Here is a 10,159-nt window from a genome sequence, read left to right as displayed (position 1 = left end):
CGGGCACGTACGGGGAAGTCTAGATCCGGGGAATTTCTCCCAATATTATATTGGTTGTCGTTAAGCTCCTGCACTTATGAACTAATTATTAGGAATGCTAGGAATTGTATGAACTCGTAATTAGGGAGAAGCCTTCTTGAAAGGTACTTTAGAGAGTGGCATTAACAATGATGATTTGAATGTTGAATTCCTAAAATATATGAGAGTGGATAAGATGAAATTGACCCCCAACAACATATTCATACATATATTATATTGAAAGTGTTTATCTTTTGCTTTTGCCATTGATCAAAAACTTCATGCATACATATTTAATTTTCGTCTTTTGCATATAAAAATCCAAATATTTCGTCTTTAAAGTCTTAGCTAATCAATAAACCACACAACTAAACTAGGCCGTGAGTCCTTTGGGAAGAACAATACTTGGTCTTACCAAGTTTATTACTTGAACGATTCGGTCATACTTGCCGATTGAAAAACAAGTTTGTGACATCATATTTTGGTGTTCATAAATTTGTCCATCAATGCTCACATGAATTGATGAGTCAGGCACTTCGAAAATTGAGCCATGCCTTATCACAGACATAGCATATCTCTTTTCCATCATTTTTTGAAGGTAGTAACTATCATAATTATTGAGCCTTGTTAGATAGAATGTGCATACTTGGATTTGTTTGGTATGTAGAAAAAGAATATGGGAATTCTTTCCATTTATTGAAATTTCTAATTATGCATCGGCCATGTATATGTCAGACATGTACCAATGGGCTTATTTTTAAACTTATTGGTGGCTTATTTTTATAAAATTTGTTTTAATCAAGTGTATCTCATTAAATATAAACAAACGAAATTAATTGTTTGATAATGTTTAAAAATTGTATTTAATAATTAATTTTAAAAGTTTAAAATATGTATATTTGAAATATAAGAAAACGCTTTGTAATATTGTGAAATTTATTTAATTAATTTTAATAATATTGGATGCATTTTCTATGCACAACCACCATGGTTCTTATAAGTTGGATGTCTTTTCGGTATATGAGTGGCAGATGAAATTGAGTAGGTTGAAAATTTAATTATTATATATAGTTTATGAATGTGATTTTGTTGTAAGAGATGTGTCTATATATGTCTTCCATTTAAATATCTTATGGCTTGAAGTCTAAGTTTTTTATTTTATGGACATGCAGTCAAAGCATAGAGATAGTTGGAAGAGTCATTATGGAAGAACAGGTTTGAATGCACACGATGATTGTTTATGTGTTTAAAATTGATTTCCTGAAGTGGTCTATTTGACTTGTTGAATTGTTTACTTTGATATATAGGTTTATGCACGACATTCATGCAGGACAAAATACTTGGCACATGTGAATACATTATTAACGGATGTGTAGAAGACATTTATACAAAGAACTCCTTTTGGATGGGTACTGTCCATTGATGTGGAAGCCAAAATGAGTAGGAAACTACTTATAGAATTGTGTAGTAGATGGTTAGAGAGGAGGGGCGGGTTTGAAGATAGGTCTGTCTTTATTCCATTCACCAAGTTAGACGTTTGCTTAGGTTTAGGTGTTAGGGTTAATGGAGACATGTTTAAGTTGTTTAAAGAGCAAGTTGATTGTCATAGTAGAAGATTGTTTGATACAAATGATGTAACTATACATCATGTTTATGAAGAGCTTCAAAAGCATATAAAAGGGGATGAAGTGGCTGATGTTTGTAGATTATATTTGTTGCTAGGGTTGAGTGAGTTTTTGTTTCCAAATAGAGGTGGAAAAGTTGATTTTGGTTTATTTGAATTATTAGATGATTTTTCATGTATGGGAAAGTATAACTTGGGGGTGCTATTCATGAGTATTTGGTTTCTAGTTTGTGTGATGCTGCCTTGTGTGTAAGGAAGAGAAAAAAAAGATCACACTTTCATGTGGTTGGCTGTGTATTTGCATTACAAGTATATTATGGTTGTAGTCAAAAAAGTTTTTGTGTTACAATTTATAATTATTAGTTATTTCAAATTGAATTTTGTATGTAACAGATATGGGTAATGGAACATGTTTTATTTGGTCAGAAGAAGTTGGCTAAAAGAAAAAGTTGTTTACCTAGAATTCTTCATTGGATTCATGTTAAGGTTGGTGAAGCAGAAGTTGAAAAAGCCTTTTTCTGTAATGAAGTGAGTTCAAAATAGCTTCTAGTAATTACTTCTTATGTAATTTGTATTGATTTTAATATGATTTGTGTCCTTCTTTTTTTTTATAGATCATTACTGAGGTATATGTAACCAATGAAGAGATGGCTACTGAAATTGTTAAAGAAGCCTTAGATGGTCACCATAATGCTAGAGTGAAGCAGAACTATGGAAGGAAATGTTTGGCTGATATTTTTGCTGAAAATGAATCTTTGCATGCTATCATTGGTGACCAAGAGGCATCCATTGTCGAGCTTGAGAAATTAGTAGAGAAGCTACAATTGTTTGTTGCACAAAAGAGGCAACGATCTGTTGATGTTGGGAACTGTTATTCAAATAAAGATTATGACATGGTAGTTGATGCTTTTGGGACCAATAATTCAGAGGAAGATTATGAGGAATTACTTTCATCTGTTGGGAAGTCAAATTCTAAGAAAGAATTACAAATGCAAGGTGATGATGTTGAGAAGTCGAATTTTGAGAAGGTTTTTGACATTACACCTGATGGTGTTGGAAAAAGTGTCCATGAAGAGAGTGGTGATGTTTTAGGTAATGAAGAGATGGATATTGAAAAATCTAACATGTACACGCGTTTAAAAGCTCAACCTAGGAAGCGTGTGAAAAGTCTAGCTTTGAAAACCCCTTGGAAAAGGTTGGATAGGAAAAATGCCAGGCGCTAATAAAAAAAAGGGTAAGGATTCATTCTTTAAATAATTTGAATTACTTAGTGGTTATGTCATTCCTGCAATAGTATCGCTTATCAGCCTTGTAGGTTAGTTCTGCATTCTATTGTTGATACGTGTTGTTTTATGTCCTTCTTCTTTGGGTAGGTGCGTTTCATCGGTAAGCACTCACATCTATCCATGGTTTCAGATGAAGTCAGTAGTACATCCTTACTTTTACTCTTTAAATTTTTGTTCAATAGTACAAGAACATATGTTTAAGAAAGGGATTGCATTTGTTTGTCTTTCTAATTTTTTTCTTTTACTTGGTTGGGCGGATGGGTTTTGAAATAGATTATATCAGTGACTTTGGAGAATTAGTATAAAAGATATCGTTGAAGATTGGATATTGTCTCTTCAAGTACAATATCTATCACTTTAATTTTCTTCTATGTGCCAAAATGAGTTCATACTTGATGGCTATTTCAGATTTAGGTGAGCAGGAGTGAGGCTTAACAGCCAATCGAACTTTACAAGTTCTTAATTGTTTTCGCTTTCACGTTTAACCTCTCCTTTATAATATTGCTCATTGTCGTAATTCATTAAACAACATTGGACTTGCAAAATTAACAGAAGTTCTATATGGTTGAACGACAAAAGTCAAAATTAGCACATGAAGTGATATTTTTTTAGAAAGGTTATTCATTTAGTAGGATTTGATATATATGGGAGGGGGAAATTTGTGTGATTGAGATGAAGATACATTGTATCTGTGAAATAAATTCTGATTATGTTGTGTTGGACCATTTGGCAGGAGGATAACAGAAAAATGGTTGCATCAGCTTTTGGGGAATACCATGGTGGTGGTACTGGAACTCGCCTTATAGTGGATGATCTGAAATATCTCTTCATGGTGTACACCCCCAACTCCCAGACCCGTAAAGGATTATTTTGTACTATAACAAGGAAATTGTAATGGGGTGTTCCCAAGTATTAGATATTAAAACAGTGTTACTATGATCTATACTTATGAGTTACTGTTATGTAATCCAAAGCTTGTACTTAAAATAAGTCGTTTCAGTCATTGTAATTTTAACTTTATTACCTTAGCATTTATTATACAAGGGAAAAATTTATTTGGTTGCATATAATTTGACTTATAAATGAAAAGTGAATAATTAAAAGTTAGAGGAATAATTCAACATTCATCTTAAAAGTTAATATTAAATTATGGGTTTATATTAACCTTGTGTTTCATAGAGAAAAATAAAAACTAAAATTGGTGCTTCATCAGAGATAAATAAAAAATAAAATTGATTTCAGTCAATGCTGTGAAACACTTGATTTTTTCCTCCAGTAAGTGGTTATTCCATAAAACATTTGTGGTTGGTTGTGACAGACATTTCGTATAACAATAAATTGATAAACCTTATTTTAATTGCTTTGATATCAAAAGTTCACTGAGGCATCACATGACGTGGTTAAATGGAGTGGTGTTATGCAGAATAGTAATTTGGTCATTTAAACTACTCTGGTTTTTTGCTGCATTATGTGGTTATTCAATTCAAAATTTGTGGTTGGTTGTCACTAACAATTTGTACAAAAACAAAATACTTGAAATGGATATAACTAGCAAAGTATAAATATAAGATATTTCTACAATATGAATAAATATGACATTCATTTTAACCACATCTTTCAAATCACATGACCAAAAAATCTTCCTCAACATAGACGTGATGAACTTAATCGTAAGTGTAAACTTTGTTATCCAAATACATTGTCAATATTACTAGTGGATGATTGCGTGTTTTGCATGTCATTGTGTAATGATGTCAACAGTGACATGAACCTAGAGGATTGCACAGTTGATGCCTACATGACAGAACATCCAATGCACGAGATTAAAATATATGAACGTTGTAGTAAATTTCAAATCATTAAACTCTGAAAAAGCAATTGAATTTTACCAGTCTAGTTCAGTTGGGTGTTGTGTAATGTGTGTTCAGTGTCACATCAATGTTGTTGCTGAATGTTGTATTTGGTACCTCCATCATAGTTTCCTGTATCAGTAGTGAGTATGAAGTTAGTTTAAATTTCTTTAGTGTGAAAACTTTAATATCACCAAATATTTATTGCAATTTATAACAGTAAGAAATAATGAAATAAATACTTACAGCAATATCAATGGATGTTCGACTACTAGCTTTTACTGATGGTTTCTTCCTTGTTATTCTCTCCGTTGTGGATTTCAACCTTCTTGTCCTAGGTCGACCCTTTCGCTTCACAGATTTTGGGCTTTGAATTTGAACATTGTTTATAGTTGTGTCAACATCATGGCCTATTTTACTATCATGTAGGTGTTCTTGTTGTGTGTGGCTATTGTTGTTGACGTATGGTGAAGGTGAAATTTGTAATCCATGCTTGTTGACAAAGGAACTAAGGTTGTCAACCAATAATTGTGTCAAGTGTATTGACTCACAGGCAATCTCAGCAATATGTCCAAAATTCTTGCATAAGTTATCATAGCGTTCAATATTAGGGATCCTTTTCCTTGTTGTGGTATGAAGCTCTAATATACGTGTGCTTTCTACGGACATTTTTACACCATCTTGTGAGTATGTACTTAGCAGGAAGCTCTGTTACTCGCTCTTGTGCCAAAACACATACAGAATGTCTACATATAATGCCCCTAAACTCAAAAAGCAAACAACTGCAATTAACATCCATTGTGTCTCACTGATATGTAACCATGAATACCCTCTCTTCCCTTATTTCGTTATGAATGGAGTCCTCCATGACCTTGTACAACGATGAATTATCTTCTACCACAACACCATCAATGAAACAATTAATTTTACCTCTCAATTTGGACTGTATTTCTGCAAACTTAGCATGTGTGTAATGCTTTTGGAATTGTCGCTCTATGAGTGATTGTGACCCGCATGGAAGAGTTGTGTTTAATGATGTGAAGTCAGCTAGGCTCTCTTTTTCTGTCTTGTGTTGTAGTGCATTGTCATATTTTTTAACAAATTCTTGAAGAGTTGTTTGTGAGTTAATATGTCCATCAAAGAATGCATTCATGCTCTCGCTTCTTTGAGTGGTTGACATGCCAGCCCAAAAAGTGTTTCTCAAGTAACAAGGAACCCACCTGTGTCGTTCTTCATAAAGTGAAGAAAGTCATTCATTCGTTTCTAGTGAAAATATTGTTATCATCATTTCCCATTTATAAACAAAACTATCAACTGAATCAGAATTGTAGACAACTTGCTTAAGTTGTCGCTTGATATCTTTGTAAGTCGCATAACCTTGTAACTTCTCAGGTATTTTTTTCATTATATGCCACAAGCACCACCAATGACGAGTGTTAGGAAACACGACTTCTATTGATTTCTTCATTGCTTTGCACTGATCCGTAATAATTCCTTGGGGTGGTCTGTTGGACATGCACCGAAGCCATGAATTAAAAAGCCAAACAAATGAATCAGTGTCCTCTGAACATAACAAATCACAACCCAACAATATAGATTGCCCATGGTGGTTAACACCAACGAAAGGAGCAAATGGCATATCGTACTTATTTGTTAAGTATGTTGTGTCAAAAGATATGACATCACCAAAATACTCACAAGCTGCCCTACTTCGTGCATCAGCTCAAAACACATTCAGTATACGGTTGTCGTCATCAACATCAATCTCGAAAAAGAAATCCTTATTTAATTGTCTCATGGAAGAGAAATGGTTTAAGAGTGCCTTTGCATCACCATCTTTTGTTAATGCTCTTCTTTGTTTGGCCACATAATTTCTAACATTGTGTTCGACAAAATCTAGGTTCTCGTAACCTCTTGTAGCACAAACCAAGGACCGGAAGCTCTTGTTAATCCTCACTCCTGCTTCAGCATTCAAGTCTAGTGTTCTTTTAACATTCAGATTCATCCTTTTATTTCCTCGGAACAATCTTGACTTTGTTGGACTAAGATCATGACTATGTACATCATCAAATGCTGAAATGTACCACTTGGCATCTCTTTTTGATACAATCATTCGAGCTGCACAATCATTAGCCAGTGTTGGACGTGCAATCATTTGATTCTCAATGGGGGACACAAATTTTGCAGCCCTAGAACACACCATCATGAAGTAACATAATTCGTTCTTGTTGTTCTTCCTTGAAGTCCTTGTTCGAATTCCAAAACCCTTTGATATTGCATATTGTCTATAAAATGACTTGACTTCATTAACAGTTTCAAAGACCATTCCAACTGTTGAAGGGATTGCGTTAGGTTGAATATGGTTTTCATTTAATTCTTCTTCTACATTGTCATGTTCTTCATGAAATTCAATATCATCAAAAGATGTATTTATATGCTCCATGTCCATGCTTCTCCTACAATAATTCAATGGAAGAATAATTACTACTTACTGGCCTAATTAATAACATCCTTAACTTAATAAAATTTGTAGATGTCCATAACTAGAATGATAAATAACCACATATGAATGAGCAAATAACCACTTACTGCACCTGTAAAAGTTATTCATGAAATTCAATATTATCCAAATATGTATTTATATGGTCATTGTCCGTACTTCTCCTAAAATAATTCAATAGAAGAATAATTACTACTTATTGGGCTAATTAATATCATCCTTGATAATCAACTTAATCATTTTTTTAGATGTTCATAACCAGTATAAGAACTAACCACATACGAATGACCAAATAACCACTTACTACACCTGTAAAAGTTATTCATGAAATTCAATATTATCCAAATATGTATTTATATGGTCATTGTCCGTACTTCTCCTAAAACAATTCAATAGAAGAATAATTACTACTTATTGGGCTAATTAATATCATGCTTGATAATCAACTTAATCATTTTTTTAGATGCTCATAACCAATATAAGAACTAACCACATACGAATGACCAAATAACCACTTACTGCACCGTTAATTTTGAATTTGAATTTTAAATGAGCAGTCTGGAAACAATTACTTCACAGTTAACATTACAAACCATTATGCTATCTCATGAAATTAAAATGGGTATAAAGTTAAATAATTCAATCGGAAGAAGAAGAAAAATTCAAGGAAGATGACAAATATAAATCCAAACATTAAATAACTTCAACAACCTCTTGGGCAACACAAAAATTTATTCTTTTCCAAAAAAAACTTCTAATCACTCACCTATTTAATAGAACTTCAGTGGTTTTTGACAGATATGGACCTCAATAAATGGTTTAGACCACTTCATTCACTCATTTCATCTTGTAGCAATTTTAGGGTTTACGGTTTCCTAATAAGTAAATGATGGAAAAACTTTCTCCCCCACCTCTCATTGCAGTCGAAACTTGAAAAAGGGTCTTGAGCTTTAAAATTTTGCAGAGGCATTAAATGGAGTTGTCATTCCATGACTTCTATCACAAGAAATGACAATTAATGCTTAATGGGGCATTTTCGTCATTTCGGTTGAATGTTATTAAAAGTTGTGCTGATGTGGGTAGAGCAAACACTTTTGTGCAAGGGAACCAGCACTATTCACGTATTGGAGGTATGCCCACTGTTAGGGTTACATTTGCTTCAGCCCCAACATTCTCTTTCAATAGCTAAATCATGGATGAACTTTGTTTTTGTTCCCTTCCTCTTCTTTTTATCTTTTATTCAAGAAAAACAGAGTTTGGCGATTGTATGTTTTGTTTTTAGGTATTCTCAAACTTTTGGTTACATTATCTACATAACACCAATTCGTTTTTATGTATTCCCAATCTTTAGGTTACATGGTATAAGTTTCTTTAAGTTGACTTCGTCTTCGTTTTATGTTTTTTGTCAACATAAACAGAGAGTAATGGAAGCTTGGGAACAACTTGATATTGATGAAAGTGATCTTGATAGTTTTATACTAAGTTGTATGTGGTTCTTTATGAAAGAGGTTCTGAACAAAAATATCATTCGTTTAATTGAATATCAATCATTAATTTCTTAGGTCCAATAAGTGGTTATGTACTATGTTCTATATGGTTATTTCTAAAAGACTTTCTTAACAACAATAAAAGTGGTTTATTTTAATATCAATCATCATATTTCTTAGGACAAATTTCATCAATATGGTTGGCAGCCAAACTTTTATGAATAAACAAACTTAAATTTTCATCCAAATACCATTTTATAATTAATCATAAAATTCATCAACATTAAATAATACAACATATTCTTCATTACAGAAACTAAACAACTTAAAAACCAGTAACGTTAATTGAATCCTAATCAATCATATTTTGTGGACATTCTGTTCAAAATGTACATTAATTGTTCCCCTACTTCAATGTATTCAAGTTGGTGATGTTGTCCTACTTCATGCCTTAATCAATGCCTAAAGGATCCAACATTTCTGCAATACCCTTCTACGATGAACATTATCTTCGTGTAATACCCACTGACAAACCATTTGTTGTCGCAGAACTTGTAATTGTTCCTGCAACAACAATACTCTTGTTAAATTTTACACTAAAAAACCTTTTATCATAAATCATATTGAAATAAACATATACATAAATAATACTAACCATTGTGTAATCGGGCATTTTATTCCCATCAAATTTAGGTCTATGATCTCATAACTCAATATACTTAATGACCAATATACCATAATCATACCTACACATTAAACAAATATTAGAAAGTGATTATATGACACAACTCAATAAATTGTCAACACCAGCAAGTTCACTAACGTATTTGGTTGCACAGGCAAATCTTCTTCGATCACTTTCAATTCCTGCTCCTTAGAGTTTGAGTGTATGTCAATCATATTGAATAATTCTTGCAAAGTGGCAACCTTAGAAATTGATATTCAACACATTCAATACTCTTGTAAATCTTGTATTCTAAAAGTAAAGTTCACTTAAAACAATAACAATACAACAAAATATGTCTTATCATAGCCTTGTCAATACTTTTTCTACACCGCCTTTTGTGACCAACAGAATCCAAAATGAACATTTCTCTTGATTGACAGTTCACAGCATAGCACCACCAATGGTCATCACCAACAATGGGCACAAATAACTAAAGAACCTCAACCACAAACATCAATACATTGAAGAACACATGGTATGATAAACCTATAATATATCACATATACTTACAAATTCAGATGTTAACAAGACATTTAATGGAAATGATTGAGGTTGGAAGAAATGATGGTAATCTGTTGCTGCCAATGGTTCTCCCTTTTTTTTGGGAATCTTCATTCTCTCCATAACCATTGTCTAAAAAATTTCATCCATAAAATTGGTTCAAATA

At 32.7% G+C, this 10,159-nt stretch overlaps 1 protein-coding gene and 1 pseudogene across 1 annotated transcript; one reads left to right on the top strand and one right to left on the bottom strand.

Annotated features, from left to right (window-relative positions):
• Positions 1 to 2,041: 2,041 nt before the first annotated feature.
• Positions 2,042 to 2,865, top strand: LOC148202263 (uncharacterized). Its single transcript, XM_088109574.1, has 3 exons — positions 2,042 to 2,170; positions 2,257 to 2,598; positions 2,671 to 2,865. Exons 1-3 carry the CDS (start codon positions 2,045 to 2,047, stop codon positions 2,863 to 2,865), a joined length of 663 nt encoding a protein of 220 aa, XP_087965700.1. The 5' UTR covers positions 2,042 to 2,044.
• A 1,961-nt stretch (positions 2,866 to 4,826) lies between these two features.
• On the bottom strand, positions 4,827 to 7,227 carry LOC148202262 (protein FAR-RED IMPAIRED RESPONSE 1-like; annotated as a pseudogene).
• Between the last annotated feature and the right edge of the window lie 2,932 nt (positions 7,228 to 10,159).

This window comes from Vigna umbellata, chromosome 3, assembly GCF_029865625.1.
Source record: "Vigna umbellata cultivar VRB3 chromosome 3, Vumbellata_1.0, whole genome shotgun sequence".
NCBI classification, from domain to species: Eukaryota; Viridiplantae; Streptophyta; class Magnoliopsida; order Fabales; family Fabaceae; genus Vigna; species Vigna umbellata.
Note: the sequence above shows the minus strand (reverse complement) of the source record. Positions and strands in the feature narration are given on the sequence as shown.